Below are 26,012 nucleotides of genomic sequence, written 5' to 3'. Positions count from 1 at the left end.
TTTTGTTTATTTTTTGTTTGTCGATAAAACTGGCTTTCAGTTGTTTAGTACAACCGTGGATAATGTTATCCGGGACATTGTTTGCCATAACACCGGTAAGTTCACCTTTGCGGAACCTGAGGTAAAGCGTCGTTATCTTTTCCTGTGGTGTTCGGCTAGTTAAGGGCGTAAACTTATCAAGGTTTCTTCCACAAGCAAAATGGCGGCTACATCTAAGAAGCCATGGCGGAATTTCAGGAGAAAGGTTGCCGACGAAAGCGACCCCGAAGACAATCAAAATGAACAACAAGATGATGACATGGTCATGGAGATAGAAGAAGAGAAGAATGCTTTCGAAACAATCGAGAAACCAGTAAAAAAGAAAAAGAAGAAGAAAGACAAAAAAGAGTCCTCGAAACTTCTCAGTTTTGAAGACGACCATGACTTCGACGGTAGGCCAACGTTTTGGCTTGTTGTAATGTTTGTTGTGTACATGATTGTCTTTTGAAGATTGAGACATAACAAAATACAGATATTTAAGCTGAATGAGTGTTGGCATGTGGTACCGAAATTTCTGTATTTGAACGTTAATTCGGCACCCACGTAGTTAATTCTGTTCCAAAAAATTAACTACAGTACATGAAAAGTATAGCCTACGAATTTAAAAAAAATTGTCGAGTGTTTGAAAATGTAAACCAGGAATCAAGTAGCCATGTATTGGAGCGTAGTCAGTGATGTATTATGATACCGGTTTAATTAAGTATGTAGTGAAAAAATAGGGTGCACGTGAATGCAATACTGTAACTTCTTTATTTAAAAAAAAAAAATGTATTTAAAACCTCGAAAACTGCAGTCAAGCTTTCCTGGAGAATTAACCGATTCTAAATTATAATTTTGAAGGAAAATGAATTTGCAGCGGCTTAAGGATAATACTCATGGATAGCATACATTTATAGAGCTAGGAAGTAGTTATAAATGGTATATACATACCTCGGATACCTACACTACTCATAATGTAGGTATTTTTTGCCTTAATCCTCACCCTTTGACATCACATGAAAGGGATCTATGGTAACACTTGAGCACTTCAAGTAAAAAAAAAAAAATGACCATAGCAACGTCTAGCTTGGTTTCTTGGCTTTAAGTTTAATCCAAATGTTGACTCGTTTCGACACTAAGGCATGTCGTCATCAGAACCGTACCCTTACTACCTTCACAGACGCTGGATCTCCCACTGCTTGTAACTTGTACACTAGGTTTACTGTGATTTCAGCAAGGACTAATGAAAAAAACATAGCTAAATAGTCCATTGGATTTAAAAGATGTTGGTAAACAACATCTTCATATTGGCCGGGGTTCTGATAATAATATGGGTTGATATTGACAAGGTTAACAATTGCATCTTCATGCAAGACGATATTTATCCATAATCCCAACTTACTTCAGACATCTAAAATAACGTTTATTAAATGGCACTGCATAGCAACTACAACCCACATCAAGGAAAAATCATATAATCATATCACTTGCTACAAATTACACAATCAATGAATCATTGTCAAATTCCTCCTTTTTGTCCTTGTTTATGGAAATAAGAGTGATGGCAATATATTGTTCCCTATTAATACAAATCAGATTAGCTCACTTTTCACTACTTTACCTGAAACTGTCCAAATTTCTCATTTTAATTCATAATGTGTATGTGTTGAAAGGTCACATGATTACACAATGTTTCATGTCATATTTGTGTACAATCATAAAATGATTCAAGCGAACGATAATTCCAACACAATAGCTCTCATAACCTCTTTGTTCATACAGATGGGGATGTTTTCAAAATCAAGAAATCCAGTCAAAGCAAAAGATTAGCCAAACAGCTGAAGAAAGAAAGGTTGAAAGAGAAAGAAGAAATATTGAAAGCTAAGGAAGAAAACTCCAGCTCAAAGGATCGACCACAGAAACGGTCTGAGGAAGAGACTGATGAAAAAATCAGGGTAAATACTTTATAACTAGGACTGTTATTTTCTCAACCTAATGAAGATGAGCGCCTTGAAGATTTAATAACTTCGGTATATTTGAATGGATGGAAGATGTTGTAGCATGGAACTCTCTTGAAATCAGTTAATTAGAATGGGGTTAAAAATTGAAAAAAAAATAAGATCAACAGAATTTGTATTTTTTATTAGCCCACACTCTGGTAGTAGGGGTTTTAAATACATTTTTGCCTGTGCGGGTTCTTCCTTCCCATTAAAAAATAATAACTGCTGTTTTTCATAACTTGTCTGTTTCAACTTGTGCATCACGGACTGAAGATCAGTTATATAAATAGTAAAGAAATCATTTTGTTGCTAGAATTGCAATTTCTGTCCATTGGAGAAATCGAAGCAATAAAAATATATTTATGTTTTAATAATTTCTTGCTGTATCTTTACATTTTGTGGTGCTGTGTTTTTCAGAGACTGAGAGAGGAATTTATGACATTAAATGGTGATGATGCGGCAGCTTTGGATATAGACAGTGAAGAAGAGGATAAAGGCACTTTACATAAATTGTTGGGAAGTAGGTGTCACTTTTACAACTACTTAATTTTGTTTGTATCTAACGAAAGTTTCATTTGCTAGGAATGTCAAATTCTCAAAAATAAAACATAAAAAAGGTCTAAATTTGAAAAATTATTTATAGAAAACTGGTAAATTTCCAGCTTAGAAGAGGCTTTTAAGATATTAGTTTATATTTTCCACTTGAATATTAATTTGCCGATTAAAATGTTTGAAATTGACCTGGAGTGATATGTAACTGGCTATTATACATTCCCAATTGTATGGTTAGATTAAACCTGATTGACTACTAGTGAATATTGATATTCTGAACATTATCTGCCAGAGTTGGTACAGACAAATCTGACTTGTGTTATAGAGGGTGAAATACCAGATGCCAACCTGATCCACAACATTAGGAAAAAGCGACAGCAGGCTAGAGACATGGGAGATTTTGTACCGTTGGATAATGCGGCTAAGCCTGAGAATTCCTCCTCTAGACTTGTTAGGTAGGTGGCATAGGCTCTGTAAAGATGTTGCTTAGAAACACAGCTGGCAGTTTGGTTTGGTTAATTTGTTTGATGTCCTGTAAACAGCCAGGGTCATTTAAGGACGTGCCAGGTTTGCAGGTGGAGGAAGGCCAGAGTACCAGGAGAAAAATCACCGGCCTACGGTCAATACCTGGGAACTGCCCCACGTAGGCTTCGAATTCGTGACCCAGAGGTGGAGGGCTCGTGATAAAGTGTCGGAACACCTTAACCACTCAGCCACCGCGGCCCGTAACACAGCTGGCAGAGGTTTCCATGTCTTTAGTCTTTCTTGTAAATTTAGAGTTTCACAATACACAAAAGTCAAATAGACATTCACTTTGGTAGGTCAAAAACATACTTTCAAAGATCTATTGAATGGGAGCTGACAGATAGATTTTCACATGGCCGTGTCAGATACGACAGAATGAAAGCAATGTAGAATGTAAGATTTAATTCAAACAAGAGATGAAATGATTTCGATCAGAACCTGTTGATTTTTTTTATCAGTGGTACATATTGTAGAACAGAGGTGTTGCAAGCAAGGCAGATATCAAACTTGTTTTTGCAGATATGGATCAAACCGATATTTCGCTGATGGACAGCTATACCCCATATCACTTGTTAATGATGAATTATTTACCACCAATATTTGACTTGTGTCCGAAATTTTTCTTTCTAGGTTGGTAGTAAAATGAAAACTTTGTGGACTTTGGCGCCATGTTCTGAAATGGGAATCATATATCTTGTTTACAATTGTAGAGAGGATGACAATGATAAAAGTGAAGATGAAGAGGAAGGCAGAATGGATTTCTCTGTAAATGTAGAGGCTCTGGAACGACAACGTATCAAGGACCAGTTCTTGGCTGCAGAGCATGGTAAACATTTAAAATGATATGAGATGTGCCTTAACTAGAGATATATCATTTTGCTTTAAATTCTCTTTTTATACAGAAAATTACACACATTTTCCCTCTTATATACAGTTCACAGTTCTTCTATGTGTCGTGGATTATTTTTAGGTTGCCTGAGTTGAAGGCTTATGATTAAGTGATTTATAGTAATCCATCATCATTCCTTGCATTCTTCTAATTCTTCTTTGTGCTGAAATAGTACTCTATGAAGCATTCAGTACATTTTTACGCACACATCAGGATCTATGTCAAAATCTAACCTTTGCAGATCTTTATATAAGCAACTGGGTCTTCATTATGATTGAAACATCAAATTATGATAGTACAATGTCGAGTGTTTTCACTAGATATCAAAATGATGTATAATGTTTAGTATTTTCACTAAATATTCAAAATCATGTACAATGTTTAGTATTTTCACTAAAAAAAGGCCATGCGTTAATATAAGTAGAAGATATTTCCACTTTGTGGTGAAAAACAGTCTTAAAATCACAATGGTTGTAAAACTCAATACATGATACAGATCTTATCAATATATTTGTGTACAGACCTTATCAATATCTTTGTGTATAGACCTTATCAATATATTTGTGTATAGACCTTATCAATATCTTTGAGTACAGACCTTGTTTGCTGTTTATTGTTAGTAATAGTATAACATAGACTATATGAATTGTATATGTTGATAATGCTGACTTTGTCACACAGGAAGTGACGAGGAGAGTGACCAGGAGCGGGAGTGGGAGGCACAACAGATCAAAAAAGGAGTCACAGTAAGTCACATGCTGTCACCTAGTGACGGGACTTTTCTCTAACGCACCAGTGATCTACAATATAAATCTAGGCTTCCTCTAGGTTTGGTCGCACGGTGTGATGGTCAGGTGGCTCATTAGATAACACATAAGCCTTTTACCAAGACTACTGGGGTTATGATAAATCAGTTTTGCAGTTGTTTAAAAAATAAATGCAAGTTCATAAATGCTCATTGTGACAAGGAATTTGTAACCATTGGCATTAAAAGTAGAAATTTTTAGAGAAAAAAAAAATAAAATTCAAAACCACCATTGTTTCTCCAATTAAAACAGTCTTGGAATTTTTTATGTCGAAATTAAACCAACTATTTGTTCAGTTCATTGTCGATTGAGGTGGGCTAAAATATTTTTCTATTTTTCTATTGGTTGTTTTCAAACCCTTTGTTACGGTCTTGTTTGACATTGTCATCAGGTTGGACAGCCAGTGGAGTCGAAAACTGAGGACCAGATGTCGGACGATGGTACAGGGCAGAGTAACGGCTATACATACCAGTCTACCAGCAGTACCACATTCAAACCTTTCACCGCCATGTCAAAGACGGAAAACCTGGCCGATATAAACATGGATGTCATTAGAAAGCGACTCCAAGAAAGGTTTTCGATGTTTGACAATTTTGATTTTTCAGAATTTAGATTTTAAACTTCCATTGGAAATAATAACTATTTTGGCTCTGGTAGTTATATTATGGAATACTTAAATTGTATTGAGTAATTGTTATCTTTCAAATTGATGAATTGTTAAGTAAAACAGAAACATTTTATCTCTGGTCATTAATAGTATCTGGATGTCTAATAAAATAATGTATGATATATAAATTCATTTGAGCATGTAGTACTTCAATCAAAACTTTTAAAAGAATTGTCAAATTACAAGATGCATTAGTTAGCACAGGAATATTTCAGAAATATACAAGTTTCTTCATTTGAAATGGAAAGAAATGTAAGATTTTATTTACCTCACAGGAAAAAATGTTTGCAAACATTCTTGAAAACAGCATTTTGTAAGACTGATATGAAATCTAAAATATATTTTTACTCGCCAACTCCTTCTTGGTGATGGGAGGGGGGGGGGGGGGGGGGGGGGGGGGGGACTTTAGGTTTCCTCCCCATCCATCTTGTCTGTACGTTTGTCAGTCTGTCCACTTAGTTTTCCACACTTTTCTCAGCCTTGCTTCAAGGTTTGTTAGTGAAAGTCAGTATGAATAACTACAGATCAAGTTAGAGTTTCAGGGTTTTTGGGTCAAGGTCAAAGATCACTTACTATTTTAAGAGGGGGCATGCTTTAGCAATACTCTCAGAACAATACTTTCAGAAAGCTTGTTCAACATAAACTTGATAATAGCCCAGTGCCATTGAATGTTTAAAGCATTAAAATCTTTTGTGATTATTTCAGACTTGACTCTATGGAGGAAGTCAGCCGGCGTCACACACAGGAACGGGATACACTCGTCACCGACATCGATGATGCTGATCAAAATACTGTCACATGCGAAGGCAGTGTCGATACGCTGGAGAAGCGATATTGCTTCTTCCAAGAAATGAGGGGGTATGTGCGAGACTTGGTTGAATGTCTCAATGAAAAGGTGGGTTGATGATGCCTATTAGATGTCTTTAGTTGTGACCTGTATCCCGTCCTCACAAATTCAGATGTATGTCGGCATATCTTTCTCGCTATATCCTTCACCGACCTTGTTGACTGGGACAGTTTGCGTTTTTAACAGGGAGGAAAATCTTCCTCTCCGACATAATGCTAGTCACCCTGTCAGGTCCTGGGAAATGAAGGATTGTAACATGGATATGTTAAGTCTGACAACATGATTTTGTGGGGATTGGGTGACATGTGCTTCAGTCCTGGGCATTCGTTTAATAGGCAGTGAAATCTTTGTTTAAAATAAACCATTTAAAAATGTCCCGAAGATAGTAAAAGTTTGTCAGACTTTCTGTGACATGTGAAAAGTCTTAAATATATATTGATATTCATGATTTTAAGTAAATAATTTGCAAAATATTTGAATATCTGGTAAAAATTAAGTGTTCATTTAATTTTGGAATAAACTGGTATAATGATTCTCAGGGAAAAAAACTTTATGTCTTGGGGTTCTGCTTTAAGGACATAGGTTGTATGTGCTGAGGTTGTATGTGCTGAATTAAACAAAAGACATATAGGAAAAAACTTTCTAAATCGTAGCAAATTATATTTAAAAACAGCTCTCCATTCCATGACAGATATTACTCGGTACATCGGGTATAAAATGTCCATACCAGTCTTGTTCATGGTTGATATTTCAGGACGATCATCATTAGGGAAGGTCAAATATTGTGACAGATCTACCAATGTCAATGTCGTTCAATTCATTTAAGTCTAAAATTGATACGACAAATAATTGTAGATTTGAATTTCGCAACTAAAACTGACATAATAGGAAAGAAATCTGAAAGATGATGGTGTTCAAAATTTCCAATTTCCTAATAAAATTACTTGCAGATAAATATTTAATTTGGTGACTGCCTGTTTGAATTGCTAGCTAGGTTACTACATGTATTTGCAAAACAGTAGCACTAATTTATTGGTGCTAAAAGAGAAAATATTTTCTGTCACTGCAACTCACTTGTAATGGAATTAGGTCGAACTGTCGGTGTTGATGTTGTGTGGTGAAGTGTCAGATAACAATGTCCTGTACAGTAATACTATCTGAGTGAAGCAGATCTGTTATTTCTGTGTAGTTTGTAGATAAAGCAGGTTTTTCATCATCTCTTTTTATGTTGATTTCCATGATGTTTATTAACTGATTGAAAACTCAATACACAATGAGCCAGATTTTGAGACGGACTATATTGTAATTCAATACACAATTAGTCGGATTATAATTCAGGCTATATTGTAATTCAATACACAATGAGTCGGATTATAATTCAGGCCTTTTAATGGTCAGTGTGTTGTTTTGATATCCCAAAAATATTTATTGAAACCTCTCCTGATTGATGTTCTAGAAATTATGTGTCTTTAAATTATTAAATATTCATTTATAATTAATGACGAAAATTAGAACAAGTACAACATTGTAAGTTAAAGTATAACATGTGTAACACTAAGTACAGACAACTAGACAACAGCTGTAGATATATCTTCAACAAATTTGATTAATTAAACAATTCATCAGGGATTTTCCTACAATTTTTCAACTGGGTCAAGGGTCCATTGAATTGGGAATTTCTATGCGACAAAATGTGACATTGGGAAAAACGAAAAAAATAGTGAAATTCATACAAATTTTAGTTTTTCTTTGATGAATATTGCCTTTATATTATTTTTGATATGTCATTTTGTTATCTGTTTTTTATTTTTCAAAAGTACCTTAGTATAGATCTTTGTAGATAAAACTTACTTAATCATTCAAAAGTGACTTCATATTTGGGAATTTTTCAGGGGCAAATTGGGAATTTTCACAAGTTTTTTTTAGGGGAATGGGTCCTTTTAATGGACCCTGTTTCTATTGTAGGAAAATCCCTTAAAACCTATTGAAGATCTACTTACAGATGTTGTCTGGTCTGCTAAACTTACTGTTTATATGTATCATGGCCCGTACTCGTGTAATCTAATTGGAATCCATCCTAGGTAAACTACCATACGTACAGAACTAACAATATCGGATGTTGGATCTCGTTTTCTTTGTAATATATAACAATTGTTCAGGAAATGAAAACCTATGCAAGCTCCTATAAATCGGTGTGTAATCACACAATCCACTATTTCGGTGAACTTCACAACTAGTAAAACTGTTTGAATATCTGATGATTAGTTACATTGCTTCTATAACAGGTTCCTATCATCAACGACCTGGAGGCGAGGATGTTGAATATGCTGCGGCGTCGATCGGAGCAGTTGGTATCCCGGCGACAGCAGGATGTGCGCGATCAGTGTCAGGATTATATGACAAGTCGGTATCCATCTACAGTCCACTGATGTGTATGTCCCTAATGGTCAAACATTTCCAAACTATATATACCACCTTAGGGCTCTATATTGTCATCAAACTTTTCCTATAAAGTACATACCACCTTAGGACTCTATATTGTCATCAAACTTTTCCTATAAAGTACATACAACCTTAGGGCTCTATATTGTCATCAAACTTTTCCTATAAAGTACATACCACCTTAAGGCTCTATATTGTCATCAAACTTTTCCCCACCACCAAATTATTATTTTAGAACAGTGTTTACTGTCGTTCCTTCCCTGTATATTTCAGAAATATTACGATCCTGCAGCGTTTTTTAATTAAAAATATTTCCCAAATATTTAAAAAAAAAAAAAAAAAAAAATTACAAACATTTATGGTTGATGTGTATTTCTTTGCCATGCATTATTTTAGTATATTTGATATTCTGATGAACCTTGTGTGATTAGAAAATAGAAAATGATTTTTTCTGTAGATTGGATAGTGTGAATCCATTATCTAAAATCTACACAATAATGTTATTGTTTAAAAATATATTGTATTTATAATTTACAAATACATACTCTTCTGTCTGGTGATTTCTACAGAAGTGTAACCTGTAATTTTTCTCATAATGGACTAAATATATCAATCTGATCATGACCCTTGACCCATTTGTTTGGAACTGTAATGTTTCGAGTTCTGATTTCTGTTGTTCATTTAAATAAGTAATTAAAAATAGTCTTAAGATGATATTTTGAGACGCTTCAAGAATATAATGTTATTTTTTGTCTTCAGATAATTGCTTTAAATAGAATATCTCAAAATACACCAAATATTATTGTATTTGTTAATAAGTTTATTGTATTAGTCAAAATGTTTCCTTAAATTTTGTTTTTATGTATTATTCAATATCAGTTCAGAATATGTAAATATGAAAATTAGAATCCTATAGCAGTTGTGTTTAATTTGCAACAGCAAACATCTTACAGAGCATAAAAGTGAAATGTAAAAAACACTCAATCATAACCAGATCATCCTCACATACAGGGTGGATTGAGGTCATGGTGCTATGTCTGTCGTCTGTCAACTTATCAGAAAAGATTTTGTCAGTATTTAGCTTCAACACCACGAAGAGTTGCATGTAGGACTGTCAAAAAGATATAAATATCTTGGATTGATTTGAAATTTTGCCAGAATTTTGACCCAAAAATTTTGTACCTATTTCAATTTCATTTTGCAGCATCTAAATAAACAAACTCGTAAACGATAGATACAGTTCCGTAGATGATAGATATGAGTTATTGTACCTTGTACAGAAATTCTATTAATTCCTTTGTAATGTATAGTCACCTTCATAGACAAGCTGGTCAGGATTTCATAATCATGTTACAAAGTTATGGTATAAAGATTGCACTAATAAAATCATTTATGTGTTTAAAGCAGATTTTCTTTTAGACTGAAGAAAAAAATGGTATATTTGATAAAGGAGTATATTTTATAGTTTCAGGAGGGATTCGATGCAAATAATTTGTAATTGAAATGAACCAAAAAATATATATTTGTCAACAAAAATAGGTTTTATGTTATTGAGATAATAATATTTGTGTTTTGTCACCAACCTCATGTTTTATCACTGACCCCAAATGTTTCTGTCACACACTTGCCAGATATATATATTGGGTCAGTAAAAAAATAAAGATGGCTTCTGGAAAACCTCCAGTTGTTCTTGAAACCCATTAGAGTGACTGTGTACATTACCAGTATCTAAGTTAGTCTCGTATTTCTAGTTATGCAGGGTTTGATTAAAGGAGGAACCCTGTGTTTGTTGTATCTTCCCCACCCACGGTTATAAAGCCTGTACATGTTTTTATTATGTGCGAGATCCCTACAGTAGAATCTATAAACAGTGGGTTTTTAATTTTTTACTTTCTAGGTAAAGCCAAGATTGTGATGGAGTCTTCTGAAGGACAAGCCAAACAGATGAGAACAGCAGAGCGTGAGGCCAGAAGGTAGGGTCATGTAGAGGTCATAGGAATATTTATAATCTATTGAACACAAGGTCATGTAGAGATCATAGGAATATTTGTAGTCTATTTAACGCAAGGTCATGTAGAGGTCATAGAAACATTTATAATCTATTTAACACAAGGTCATGTAGGGGGTCATAGGAATATTTGAAATCTATTTAACACAAGGTCATGTAAGGGTCATAGGAATATTCGTAATCTATTTAACACAAGGTCATGTAGGGGTCATAGGAATATTTGTAATCTATTTGACAGGCCAGCAGACCATTTATGTTTCTACCTTAATGTGCTGAAAGAAAGAAGTGTTATAACATAACAAAGTTCTCACTTCAAAAAGTAATTTTATGCAGAAAATTATTATTTTTCACTCTAAAACAAAGAAGGTTGTTTTTATTTGTTAATACTAATTTGGCATAAAAAGTATCGATGATTGAGAAGATAGATTAGGATGGTGAGTAGGGATGAAGACTGTGGGGTGGGATCAGGGATTTTCCTCCAATAGAAACAGGGTCCATTAAAAGGACCCATTCCTATAAAAAAAAATATCTTGTAAAAATTCCCAATTTGCCACTAAAAAATTCCCGATTTTGAAATTACTTTTGAATGTTTAAGTATGTTTTATACAAAGACCTATATTAAGGCAATTTAAAAAAATAAAAAACAGCTACAGATAACAAAATGAAATAAAAAATAATATAAAGGCAACACAATCATCAAAGAAAAACTGAAATTTGTATGAATTTCACTATGTTTTTGTTTTTCCCAATGTCACATTTTGTGTGATAGAAATTTCCAATACAATGGACCCTGGACCCAGTTAAAAAATTGTAGGAAATACCTGGGGGTGATGAGTGGGGCTGAACACCTTGGGGTGGGATTGGATGAGGACTGTGGGGTTGGGTGGAGTTATGCCTTGTAATGAAATTACTGTGACAAAATTAATGAAATATGTTTTACATCTGAAGGTCGAGACGAAGGAGGAAGCGAGAAGTAAAGAACATACGAGGTCATCATGAGGGACTATCGTCTGATGATGAGGAAAATCAATCTGAAATTACCAAATTCAATTCAGAAAAAGGTAAGCTGTGAATCTGTACCATAAAAACTTCATTTAATCTCTGGTTCAGATGGCAGAAGTCTGTATTGCAACATTAAAGTCGGAATATGCCAACATTTGACACAGGGTTGATGGAAACACCAAACTTATATACACCAATTGAAAATAAAACCAATCTGTTTTGACAATAAAGAAAAATGCCAAAATTTCTTGACACCAAAATATCCCAATTTACAGTATTGTAATAGATTTTTATTATGCCAATCAATATTTTTCAATGGTAATATAAATTATGTTGGCAGTATAACAGAGTTTCACTGATCTATTGTTGTGTAAATTTTCTCGTCTATTTTCAGATGTTATTGATACAGGGGTGGAGAGATTGTTTGAAGATGTAGAAAACGATTTTAAGGAAGTGTCTTGTGTGCGAGAACGATTTGAATCGTGGAAACAGGAATATGGGGAGACTTACTCGGACGCCTACATCGGACTCTGTTTGCCTAAGCTCTTCAATCCATTTGTGCGACTTCAATTAATTCAATGGAATCCACTTGAAGTATGATCCGTTATATATTTTACTTGTTAAAAAATGAATTGTGAAATTTCTTACCCAGGGAAGTCATTCCTGCCTGAGATGATGATTCTGAATTGGTCGGAAATGCAAATACCCGACGTGTCCCGATATTGACCCAGGAATTTGTGTAAAATTGTGATGAAAATATGAAAGATTCCTACGCGAGCAACATCGACGGTGAAGATCTTGATTGAGATGGCTATGTTTTTATGCGACACTATTTCTGTCGGCAAACTGACTATCTCTTCGTCTTATATTCATAATAGAATATTACATTTGACAATACTAATGTAAAATATTGACTGTCCAAAAAATTAAATAGCAAGAACTTTGATAAGAGATGTTAATGAATTCTGTTGAGTTCTACTGTAAAAAAATAAATTCTGAAAATCAGTTATAGTGTTTTTCCCCCCAGTATTATAGTTTTAAAGTGCCCTTGATGCTGTGCTGATGTAAACATCTCCCCAGGTTTGGATTTGTTATGTACAACACATGTCTGATCGCTCCAGTTGTTAATTACATTATTTGGTAAAACGTATCGTAAAATTCTGACATTAATTATGGGTTTGTCATGAATCCTGTAGGAAATGGACTGTTGTACAGTGATAAATGGGTTATGATGAAAATCCTTGTTTTATGTTGCACTGTTAACACAGCTGTACTTGTACATGTCCTGTAAATGCAGATTTGAAAGTCTTAAATTTCAATGTTTTAGGCACACGGTCAGGACTTTGAAGATACCCAATGGTTTGAGACCTTGGTCTTCTATGGCTGTCAGCCAGAGGCGTCAGAGCTGGAAACGAACAATGATGATATCAAACTTTTACCCACCATCACAGAAAAAATAATAATTCCACGAATAACTGGTATGTATCACTTCAATATTAAACTAAAAATTCCAGGAATACTGAACATTCCAACACATCCATTTGATTATTTAATGCCTGTTAAATGTTTTGACAAGAGTATTTTGGGATGGAGATTATTTTTTTTTACCAAACTCTTTGATACTTGATGGGGTTTCATTTTAACAAGTCCTGCGTTTTGAAGTGTATTTTGATTTGACAATGCTTACATTTTTCCATATTTTCATGTATTTTGTGGGGAGACTGTATACCACTGTGTTAGAAGACTGTATACCACTTTGGCATGAGATCAGGCATTTCTATACTCAAGTGGGGCGGCGGTGGCCGGTGGTTTTTCTCTGGGTACTCGGGCTTTCCTCTACCTCCAAACCTGACACGTCCTTAAATGACTGGCTGTTGATAGAATGTTAAACAAAATAAACCAAACCAAACTATACTCATGTATTTCACTGTAAGAAATATACTAATGGGGTTGACTTTAGAACACAAACTCTAGCATGAATATATTCCAGGAGATAAAAATTGTGTAGATTGTATCTCCTGTAACCAGTGGTGTCTTTGTTGTTGTAGTGTTAGCAGAGACGGTATGGGACCCTCTATCTACCACCCAGACCTCGCGCCTCGTCAACACAATCCAGCGTATCATCAGAGATTACCCGTGTGCTCACAGTTCAAACAGATCCATGCAGGTACACATCGTCTTGTACAGTGAAACCTGACTTAACCGACCACTGACCTTAATGACATCCTGTAACATCTGACTATATCCCCCATGTAATGGTGACATTTTCCACTGTCATTGCCAACACTGACTTTAACAACACTGTCATATCCAACACATTGACTTGACTCGGTCCCATACAGTGTCAGTAAACTCAGGTTTCACTGTACTTCAAAATCGAAGACTGTTTGCCATAATTAAGACATACTGACTGTATTAAGCACCTTCTTGACTTGGTAGCTCAATTTGAGGATAAACATTATAAGGAAGAGTGTAGCTACTGATAGAGATCCTATAATAGGTGAAAGATTTAAAACAAAAAAATTCAGTTAAGACAAACACGTTTTTATTTTACAATTTACCTGTTTATCAAATGAATTGAACAAGATTTTTACAAATAATCAAAATAATGAAGCCATAAATGCAGACACTTTTTTTTTTTTTTTTTTTTTGCTGTTTTTAATTCCTTAGTCTGCTAGTAAATATATAAGCTGAGTAAACCACTTTGATCTGCTAATTGTACAGGGCATGTGAAAAAACTACAGGATAAATCTGGTAGAGAAAACTTTGACACATGTTCCCAGTTTTTATGCAGTCTTTACATTTAAATGCTTCTTTTCAGAATTTACTACATGCTGTTGTGAAACGCCTACAGAAAACCTTAGATGATGATGTCTTCATGCCTCTCTATCCAAAGTCGTAAGTTACAGTATAAGAATTTTACTTTATTACTGCAATCTTTTTTATAACACTTCAAACACATAACACTAAAATCAAAATGAAGATAATTGTAACTATTAAATAACAGGGCAGATTTATTGTGTAAATGATTTGAGATAAAACTTAAACTGAGATAGAAATGGCTAAAAACATGGAAAATTCATTTCTGAACAATGATTATCTTTTTTCCAGGGCGATAGAGAATCGATCATCAGGGGCCGCAGTATTCTTCCATCGACAGTCCTGGACTTGCATTAAGGTGAATAAATGTCTGAGTTGTTCTACAAAAAGTCAATTCATGTGACTTTTAACTGAAACTATGATAAAAGTTGAAGAATAGAATATTGTATCTGCATGACTGAGATCAAATATTTTCATGCAATTATCTGATGAGACTTTAAATAGTGTTTTAATGATGTAGATTTAGAGAGAATTGAACAAATGTGTTCAGTATAAAAATGTTGATAACAAAGGCTAAGATGTGTAATAATGTACTTGAGATGTACATAAATTTTCTACAAAAGGTCAATTCTTTGCTAAATTTAGAAAACCGATTATAATCGATAAGCAATCAATTTCAAGTTTTTGATCATTGATTCTGAAAGTGAAACTGATTCTCATCACTTGTATTGAGAGGGTATTGATAACATTTGCGTTTTGTTATTTCAGTTACTAGGCAGTATAATGAGTTGGCATGGTATTATATCGACCAGTATTCTACAGAACCTCGCTCTAGACGGCCTCCTTAATCGTTATATTATCCTGGGACTCTGTAACTCTGTTCTCAACCAAGAAACTATACAGAAATGTCACTCGGTGAGTCTCATAAGTAATTTCACAGAAATGTCACTCGGTGAGTCTCATAAGTAACTTTACAGAAATATCACTCGGTGAGTCTCATAAGTAATTTCACAGAAATGTCACTCGGTGAGTCTCATAAGTAACTTTACAGAAATGTCACTCGGTAAGTAACTTTACAGAAATGTCACTCGGTGAGTCTCATAAGTTACTTTACAGAAATGTCACTCGGTGAGTCTCATAAGTAACTTAACAGAAATGTCAATCGGTGAGTCTCATAAGTAACTTTACAGAAATGTCACTCGGTGTTTCTCATAAGTAACTTCACAGAAATGTCACTCGGTGAGTCTCATAAGTTACTTTACAGAAATATCACTCGGTGAGTCTCATAAGTAACTTTACAGAAATATCACTCGGTGAGTCTCATAAGTAACTTTACAGAAATGTCACTCGGTGAGTCTCATAAGTAACTTTACAGAAATGTCACTCGGTGAGTCTCATAAGTAACTTTACAGAAATGTCACTCGGTGAGTCTCATAAGTAACTTTACAGAAATGTCACTCGGTGAGTCTCATAAGTTAGTCTACAGAAACTACACTGGGTGCTGATGTGATAACGTGGTAACATGCTTGGTTATTACCTACATGTAAGGTGCCTAGGGTTTGATGGTATTCCCAGCCAAATGGGTTTTCTCCAGTTTCCTCCCACAGTAATATCTTGTGCATGCTTCCATCCGGCCCAGCAAAAGCGATAAATATAAGTTGATATAGCTTTTTTGCAGTTGTTGTAGAATAGATAAAGCAGACGTTAATTCTACAGAAACATCACTCGATAAGTTTTTCAAGTATCTTTAAAAAATTTCATTCATAAAGTCTCATAAATGTCACTTCATGTAAGAATATAGAAATATTTTTCACTTCATATTTGTGAAATAATTCTATTGTGTTTACCTTTTGGAGAACCAGGTATTAGTCATTCCATTCTGTAAAACTTGAATATAATTATCTATTGGACATGCAGTGTTCAGTGTCTGGACCAAATCTGTATGCTTTAGAACTCCAGACTTTTAACTAGGTTCAGGAAGTGTTAAAAATTAGACTGGTTTTACTGTGCTATAGAAAAACTTGATATTAGACTGGTGTTACTGTGTTATAGAAAAACTTGATATTAGACTGGTGTTACTGTGTTATAGAGAAACTTGAGATAAGACTGGTGTTACTGTGTAACTGTGTAAAGATGTGACTTTGATCTCTTGTCCCCAGATTGTCTCTACATTCCCGAAGGAGTGGTTTGCGGGGCTGAACGAGGAGAAGACACTACCCCAGCTGGAGAATCTCTGTAAATACATGGTGTCTGCTGCTAGGAGCATGGAAAGAGAACTAGCTATGGCTAAAGACATGGACAAGAAGGAACACAGGTACATATAACAAAAAATTTGTTACATATTTGAGAATTATTTTCAAATCTGCTACAAGAGAGGGTTAGTGGTTTATACAGTATTTGTGTTGGACCAGATCTTGTATGATCTTTTATGTAGCCAATATGCTTGTTATATGGAAAATTTATGTAAGGATTTTTGTGATTCAATTTAATTTGGAGGTAGTTTTCTTCACTGCTTAACACCAAAATGTCACTGTTTTAATTCAACGATATATACCATATTTCATAGTTCAAGTTTTTATTAAAAATTTGAAAATGACAAAAATTTTTTTTTGAAATTTCCAGAGACATGATCAAACAGATCAACAAAATGCTTGTGAATGTTCATGCACTGGACCACGCTCTGAGCCTTCAAATCTGATCGGGTACTCGTTATGGAGGGTCACACTGGACCAAGCTCCAAGCCTTCAAATCTTACAGGGACTCGTAATAGAAGGGGTCACACTTGACCACACTCTTGAGCCTTAAAATCTGACAGGGACTCGTAATAGAAGGGGTCACACTTGACCACACTCTTGAGCCTTAAAATCTGACAGGGACTCGTAATAGAAGGGGTCACACTTGACCACACTCTTGAGCCTTAAAATCTGACGGGGACTGGTAAAGGAAGAAGTCACACCTGACCACAGTCCGAACCTTTAAATCTGACGGGGACTCATAATGGAAGGAGTCGTACTAGAGGCAGCATGTGTGTTCATGGATTTGTCTTTTTTCCACTGAATAGTATATTGTGTTCACCGAACTGTGGTGCATTTTCATTGAACCGTGACATGTTCATATAAAGAAATCCGTTGGAACATTGATACATCTAGTAATTCTTGACTCCACCCGGTGTGTGAATTACCTTTGTGTGTTAGATAGAGCAAGCCTTGTAAAAGATGCCCACTGGGCCTGTAAGTGATGTGTGCTAGAGTATGCCCGTAAACATAGTGAGGAGGTGTCCACACCACAAAGTGTATTGCGATTTTGTGAAGAAAGATGAACACTCAACACTCAGGTGTTGTACTGGTTCATCTCATTAACGATGCTCTTTGAGCCCAAAAGGGATGGACAGAGTACTGAACTGTTGAAGGACATTTTCCTAGCACAAAGTGATATGCCAAAGAACACTTGTAATGAATATTGTTCTATACAAAAACTCAAATAGTGACAAAATAGAGTACCTATCTGTTAAGAATACTCTCTCTTGAAATTGACCTGCTAGTGCACTACGCTCTCAGATCTCCAAGTGGTATCCCGGAGTATGTATCTCTTTGCAGCATCCCTCTACATAATTAATTGATTTTACATGTTTGTGACAGTTCCTACATTACAATGTAATGTATTAGGGTTTATCTTGTGAAGGATACTCTAGATCGGGACCCCATAATCCAGCATATCTTGAGGACATTCCCTCTACGCCACGAGAGCACATGCAAGTTAGAACAAATCCCCTTATATAGGATGGACATGCGTGTCCAAAAAATTGTTTGGTGCTAGAGACACATCTCCCATAAATTATCCATACCGTTATGTGTTGTACGTTTCTTGTGTTTCTAGAAAAATGCTTTAAGAAACTTAAAAGTTGCATTTTGATTGGATCTCAAGGATAGTCTGTTCAAACCAACACATGCCTAAAAGACCTCTCTTCATACAAAACTGATATACTTGTATAATTGTATCTGGAGGATAGTGTTGCACATTGAATTGTTCATTGTGTGCTAGAATGTATCTTGAAGATGCTCTTCACACAAAAATGTATTGCAATGAATTATAAATTACACAGGGCATATTATAGGCATAGTTTTAGCCCACTGTCTCGTTACCATTTGGTTTTCGTCTAAATCCCTGTAAAACCTCTGGTGGTAACTTTACTGTGTATACAATATAATTGTTAAAAGTTGTTTTCATCTCCATTTCACTGTTATAGTATACGTACTTGTCATGATTTGTAATAGACTCCAGGAATCGTCATTTTGTAGATAATGTGTTACAAATTCTGATGGCACTTTGTGATAGTAAAACAATACATGTAATGTATTAAGTAAGTAATACATGTAATGTATTAAGTAAATATAGATATACATCATTTACAGTGTATCTTAACAATATGTTTCAAGATGCATTCTGGAATGTCATCAATTTAGAAAAAAATCTATTAAAGAATAATATGACTACAGATTTTGTCCTAGTAATTTGTCTTAGTATTTAAATACTAATCAATTTCGTGACTGCTCCTCTAGCTTATTTGGAGGCAGGTTCTCCTTGTAGTAGTTGGTGACTACCTCACTGGACAATATATGAGAAGCCTGTCACATGCCGTTCAGATTAGGGTAAAGTGTTTTTCCGAAGGATACAACCACGACAGCACAGACCAGCCCGTTTCTCGGCTTCTTGAGAAACATAAACTAACACGTCTATGGAGCGTTGAACCAAGACGCTGCAGACATTCACCTGAGGTTACGTGGTCGGCATTCTGACTTGAGTTATTACAGCCCCCCTGACTTGCTGTAACCAGCTTTCGCCCTATATTGTGAGAGTTAATTCATCATGTCTGAATATTTAAACAGAATATCACAAACCTGTTACGGCAAATTTTATACTTGATCTGGTAAAATATTTTTCAAGACAATCATTTCTTGGTCTTAGATCTTATTGATTCATAAAGTAGTTGTACATATACGTAGTATTTCTAGGAATTTTAAATTTTCTTCAGCAGAGTATTACAAATATATAGCACCTAGATTAGAAAATAAAATAATCACACAGCAAACATCTATATGATAAAACAGTATTTTATTCCTTAACAAGACTATGGCATATACACGCCACAAGTGTAAGCCGCTCTGACATTCAGTAATCATTCACACTGACAAGACTTCATACCTCTCGTTCTATTGTCACACCTTAATGTGAACAAACATGACAAGAATAAAAATAAGTTATGTACATGTACTAGTTTTATAACAACATTAACAATCTTAAACAGAATTTAAAATGCTGACTGAGTCAATGTACCTGTAATACATTTACTAAAAATACTCTGACATGTCAAATGTTTCGGGACATTTACATTTAAGTAGAATATTTCAAATGTCTTCTCAACAATTTTTGTTACAATCAATATACATTGTTGTATAAGATGAAATTGGAACAATTTTAATTACTTACATTGTATATTCAAGACACCTTTTATTGCATCAATCAACTTTAAACAATTGAAAAACACCAAAATATCTGTCAATGCTGTAAATTTCTGCAAAAGTCAAATTATTCCAGTTGGCGATACATTTTCCATACATCACTGCATAGCAGCCTGTTCATGTTATTAAAATCATCTTAAGAATTTACTTATTTTTGACAGACGTAACACATTTGAACACCTGAGTGTGAAACTTGTATACATGTATATGCATGAATATTTCATTAGATAAGCTAAATTACATTATTTTGTACAATGAACCTTTATTTATTCGTACATGTATCAGGACTATATATTATCACGATTTACCTATCTGAACGACTGTCTGAAGGCATCACACACAAGTAACACAGGGATCAACAAGTTTCTAACTACTGTCTGGTGTCATCACAGAGAAACAGCAAGTTTATAAGACACTTTGAGGGGGTAGCAGGTATAATGCACTAAAACCATTGTCCGAGGCCTTGACGCAAAAGCAACAAATTTGAATCATTGTCCGATGGCATCAAGTGACAAACTTGAACCACTGTTTGAGGCTGTCCCGCCGAGGTAAAATGTTTGAACCATTGTCTGAGGGCATCTGAGGCCTTGATGCAAAGGTAACAATTGAACCGTTGTCTGAGGGTATCGAGTGACAAGCTTGAATTACTGTTTGTGGGTGTCTCACTGTTGTAAAATGTTTGAACCATTGTCTTATGGCATTGGAGGACTTGACGCAAAAGTAATACATTTGAATCATTGTCCGATGGCATCGAGTGACTGGCTTGAACCACTGTTTGAGTGTGTCTTGCTGATGTAAAATGTTTGAACCATTGTCTTATGGCACCGGAGGCCTTGATTCAAAGGTAACCATTTGAACCGTTGTCTGAGGGCATCAGAGGACTTGATGCAAAAGTAACACATTTGAATCATTGTCCGATGGCATCGAGTGACGGGCTTGAACCAGTGTTCGAGTGTGTCTGGCTGATGTAAAATGTCTGATCCTTTGTCTGAGGGCATCACCCTAAACTAACAAGCCAGAATCATTCTCTGAAGCTGTGGGGCAGAAGTAAAATGTCTGAACTGTCGTATGAATGCTTCACACAGAAGTGACAAGTTCGAACCATTGTCTGAGGGCATCACACAGCACGCTGGGAAGGGAGTTGATATCTCGCAGTATGATGTAAAACGGGAACGGAAAATGGTCCATGTAAGACTTGATCTCCGGCATCTACAGTAAAGATAGGAAATTGATTTATTGAAAAATAATTGCATATTAAATTAAATATGTTCTCTGACATCTACAGCAAAAATAGGATAACTGCTTTATAGTAAATATAATCACATTATTATAACAGCTTTTTATCATTTCGCTAAAAATCAAACCGATATAATACAGGTTGAGGATGAAGCTGTTGACTAAAACAGCCACATTAATCTTACCTGTCCACCTTCCTTAAACACTGGGACTCGGATATCCAATATCGAATCCTAAAAAACAAGAAAGTGCAGTCAGAATTTGATAAAACATGTATTCTTTGAAAATGTATCTCTTACAAAACTAGAAAATGTTTTATAGAGCTGGGACTGAATGTGAAATCTTAACTCAGTGGTGTGAGAATTGGGTCACCGTGAACTGTATGAGAATTGGGTCGCCGTGAACTAGATGAGGTTTTTTGTCACCATGAACTACAGTAAAACTCGGATAAGTCGAAGTCGACGGGACCAAGCAAAATATTCGACTTATCCGATGGTTCGACTTATCCGTGTTTGTATACGGTGACAAAATACCCGACTATCATTGGTTGTATGCAGAACAAGTGCTTGCATAACATAGTCAAAAATAAGCAATAAATAATAACAAAGAAATTAATTAATGGTACATGATAACAATTATTCCTTTATCTGATAAACAATATTGTGTACAGTTATAATTACAGATCAAAACAAAGTTCATGCGTAAAATCATCTTTGACATAGACACACGATCGATTTACACACGGAAGTCGTACAATGACAACATAATATTCTATGAAAACGTTACATACATTATAAGAATATAAATGTATATCTTGTACTCATATTATTTAAGCTAAAATCCATTTACATGTATATTGTTCTACAATTGTTACTATTGGATCTTCGTATTCAGAATTTAGGCATATATAAATAAATCAATGACATACAGGTATTTTTTCTTTGTATTTTTCGATGGAAGATAATGTAGTTTATCGTTTACTTTTTCCTTATTTTTTTCGGCGGTCATGTGTATCAAAACAGTAAACAGAACACATATTGGTTTGTAGACTAAAACGTGCACATTTTATTCTTAGTTATGTATACCTGAGCGTTTTACTTCACCTGTGCACCTGTATAAACAATGGGATGGTGTGGGACCGACAGCCGGAAACTAACAATAGGCTCTGGTAACACCGTTACGGGTGATCGGTTACACTCGGTCATTGAGACGAGGCCAGCAAATTTTACCTGAGACGGTATGACGCCTCGATGTTCGACACAAAAATGGAAATTTTGGTATAGTTTAGAAGGAAGGGACCACAAAATATATTCGACACAACCGCAGTATTCGATTCAACAGTGTTCGAATCATCCGTGCTTAATTTACTAAGATAAAGAAGGGAAAAAATCGGGACCGAACGAAATGTTCGACTCATCCGATGTATTCGATTCAACCGTGTTCGACACAAGTGAGTTTTACTGTACATATATGAGAATTGGGTCGCCGTGAACTAGATGAGGTTTTTTGTCACCATGAACTATATGAGAATTGAGTCACCGTGAACTAGATGAGGTTTTTTGTCACCATGAACTATATGGGAATTGGGTCATCATGAATTATACCAGAATTGGGTCATAGTGACCTATATAATTTAATGCTGCACTGATTCTCAGTTCGTGTATGTCTTAAGAAAGGTTGGAGAATGTCAGCTGGCTGTTACCTTATTTTCGGGGTTGTCGATGATAACAAAGACAAGGAAAAGTCTGGCTTCTCTGGCCTGTCTCACCGCGGCCTTCACCGTCTCCATACCCTCGACAAACAATCCCCGCCCATCAGACACGATTAGTAACAGCTGGGAGGTGTCCGGATTACCCAGCATGCCCTGCTGTCTAGACCGTGCATCCACCATCAGACTTGTAATCTGTTTGAGAAGCTGTAAAAAAGTTGTGAAAATAATGTATTATACAAATTTGATAGTGTAAACATATATACATGTAATCTAATAATATTCAGGGATTTTATATACCGCTATATCGCAGTAACACAGCCACATCTCAAAGTGATTAACAAATTAGTATCCATGGTTATTGGGCCTTTAGTTAATCACCAGAAAATGTCTTTCTCAAATCTCTGGGGAACATACAACAAAAGATGCCATTTTGGCACTAACCGCTTACACAGTGATTTCTTGCACTGCTATACCACATACTTATTTACAGTTGAGTCAACTGAGTTAATTATCGTGTTCAAAGATACAACAGGGCACTCGTGCCAGGACTCAAAATAGTGACCTTTCAGTCACATATATGTAGCCCTGCATCCTACCACTAGATCACCCTATCTCCAAAATATATACATTTGAACCTTCAGATTTTAGTGCAATTTCAAATTTTAGAAGTTGTGAAAATCTTATTGAGTCTGATAAAAAGTTTGGTTAAAGTAAACATGCATATTTTTGAAATATCCTACTGTAGCACAATATCAAATGTAAGATGCTGTAAAACTGTTGTGAAAATCCTTTCTGATAAAAAATAAATATTATTGTGAAAACATATTGTTGAACTGTCATATTTTAGGGTAATGTGAAAAACATTAAATGCAATATAAAATGTTATCTGAGGATTGCTTTCATGAATTTGTGCATCCACAATGTTTGTCTTGTGGAAATTCTGAGTTTAGATAATTTTTTTTGCTACCTGTGCAATCTTGGTCTTCTTCTGCTCAAACGTGAAGTGTTGTAAAAGTCGGGCGCCGGATTGAGTAGTGAACTGTTCTGTGAATGGATGCAACAGACGAACACTTTCTCCAAAACTGAAAAAAAACCACAAAAACTTTTTAAAAACAACATTTTTCAGCTTATTGATGGATAAATAAAAATATGGCTTATTGATGGATCAAATAAAGACACAGCTTAGTGATGGATCAGACAAGACAGCTTATTGATGGATCAAATGAATACTATATCCCCTATTTATATAAGCAGTTTTGTAGTTTTACCAACACCAGACTCCATGGACATTTCCTCCTATCAACATTCCATGTTCCCAATAGACTATTCCAGCTTTATTCAAAATGATCTGGTCTTAAATAACAAAATACAGTTATTTCATTTTGGTAAAGACTGGTTTAATCTAACCAGATGATCCATGGTGTCGGTTAAGAAAGGTTTTCTGATCACACACTGTCCTATCTGACCAAATGACCTAGCCCTCCTTCCTGTCAGATTAGACAGGTTTCCCGACTCTGTCTTTAAAGATTAATTACTCTAGACAAGTTCATCTTGTCAGTTAAGAAAGGTTTACTGACACACTGTCCTATCTGACCAAAAGATCCAGCCCTACTTCCTGTCAGATTAGACAGGTTCCCCAACACTGCTTTCAATCCTCCTTAATGTCATTTTAGACAAGATCCACTGTTTTTAGTACTTTTTATACAAAAGAATGATAATTTCTGCCTCACCTGCAAATACCCAGCTCTCCAGATTCCAGTAACGTCAAGGCATTGGCAATCAACGCTAAGGATTCATACGCAAGCTGAAATGTAACACTTGGACTATAATCAAATACAACAAGTGTTGTCGGAAGACAACATAACTCATTGTGTGGGGTGAAATTTAGAATAATTTTTTTTAAAAGTAGATCAGGGTCAAGGTCAGTTGGTCTGCAAATGTACATGTAGTACTAAATGGAAAGGTGTTGTCACAAAGGAACACGCAATGCCATGTTCATATATGAACGCCCTATCTCATATGGATAACATACTGTGGGCAAGGTTAAAGGTTTTTTAAAGTAGGTCAAAGGTCGCAGTCAAGGTCAGCAGGTCTGAAAATATATCAATACCAATAGAAAGGTCTTGTAACAAGGAATACATCTTAAATACCTAAGCTGTATCCTCATTAGCATTGATACAAAACTGTTTTATAAAAACTTATTAAACCCTATAGATGATTCTAGAAATACAGCGACAGCTCCCCTGGACGTCGTCCCGGCGAGCTCAACCTAAAATAATTTAAAGTTTTTTGTGCTTCCGTGAAAGAAATGCAGTAAAACTAAAACAGCAGTTAGTATACTTAAAAACTTTGAACAGCGATAAGTAAGACTGAACAGTAAAAAATCCCTGTGTTAATTTCAACTGTATGTATACCTGCTTGGAGTGGTTATCCACCATACTAGAGGAATCATCGATAGCCAGCATGATCTGGTACTGCCGTTTGCTTGGCTTGGTGCGACGTAGCCAAATCTTGTCCTTACGGAACTGACTGGCAATGTACGGAATGACCTTCCTCATATTCAGCCTCTTTCCAGTTCTGTAGTCGCCCCTGGAAGCAAAGAAATTTACGAATATTAATCATTACTGGCCATTTATTTCCCTACAAAAGTGCCATTCAGATTGCCCACTAACTTAACCTAAGGGAGATGTTGAAGGTGACGACATCTGAAGAGTAATGACTTTGTATATATACGTACATATTGTGGAAGCTTTTTTCAACTGATCCTGAATTTTTTTTCTTGAAATTATTAATTTTGATTTCAGATTCCATGGCAACAATAGAAGTATAAAAATTGAGACTGCACCAATAGGACAAGACATATTAGTACTGGAGCACAAGGTTATGACATCATGTGTATGATTATAAAGTTTTGTAAAGCTGTCATGGATGGTTTTTGAGGTTTGTTATGGGCGAATTTTGTAATATATA

General features: G+C 35.3%; 2 protein-coding genes across 2 annotated transcripts in view; one reads left to right on the top strand and one right to left on the bottom strand.

Annotated features, from left to right (window-relative positions):
* Nucleotides 1–177: 177 nt before the first annotated feature.
* Nucleotides 178–19,071, top strand: LOC117326862 (PAX3- and PAX7-binding protein 1-like). Its single transcript, XM_033883647.1, has 19 exons — nt 178–431; nt 1,801–1,973; nt 2,436–2,538; nt 2,896–3,025; nt 3,806–3,921; nt 4,666–4,730; nt 5,182–5,363; nt 6,163–6,352; nt 8,590–8,707; nt 10,644–10,719; nt 11,703–11,815; nt 12,151–12,350; nt 13,084–13,234; nt 13,805–13,923; nt 14,578–14,654; nt 14,868–14,934; nt 15,345–15,491; nt 16,736–16,890; nt 17,199–19,071. The coding sequence occupies exons 1-19, from the start codon at nt 200–202 to the stop codon at nt 17,272–17,274; spliced, it is 2,490 nt and encodes an 829-aa protein (XP_033739538.1). The 5' UTR covers nt 178–199; the 3' UTR covers nt 17,275–19,071.
* A 600-nt stretch (nt 19,072–19,671) lies between these two features.
* Nucleotides 19,672–26,012, bottom strand: part of LOC117326709 (midasin-like) — a gene marked incomplete at its 5' end in the record, with an annotated part of 71,168 nt that continues 64,827 nt past the window's right edge. The window contains 6 exon segments of the mRNA XM_033883431.1: nt 19,672–21,304; nt 21,517–21,564; nt 23,034–23,246; nt 24,010–24,124; nt 24,773–24,846; nt 25,457–25,631. Coding sequence (XP_033739322.1) covers nt 21,173–21,304; nt 21,517–21,564; nt 23,034–23,246; nt 24,010–24,124; nt 24,773–24,846; nt 25,457–25,631 — 757 coding nt within the window.

This window comes from Pecten maximus, chromosome 5 (assembly GCF_902652985.1).
Source record: "Pecten maximus chromosome 5, xPecMax1.1, whole genome shotgun sequence".
Taxonomy (NCBI): Eukaryota; Metazoa; Mollusca; class Bivalvia; order Pectinida; family Pectinidae; genus Pecten; species Pecten maximus.
This window is presented reverse-complemented; position numbering and strand designations above follow the sequence as displayed.

Excerpts from the sequence above, each read along its gene's own strand:
- LOC117326862 (XM_033883647.1), top strand. The coding sequence starts at position 200 with ATGGCGGCTACATCTAAGAAGCCATGGCGGAATTTCAGGAGAAAGGTT. Across the intron at positions 8,708-10,643 it reads GTGTCAGGATTATATGACAA|GTAAAGCCAAGATTGTGATG; the intron begins GTCGGTATCCAT and ends TTTACTTTCTAG. Across the intron at positions 12,351-13,083 it reads TTCAATGGAATCCACTTGAA|GCACACGGTCAGGACTTTGA; the intron begins GTATGATCCGTT and ends TCAATGTTTTAG.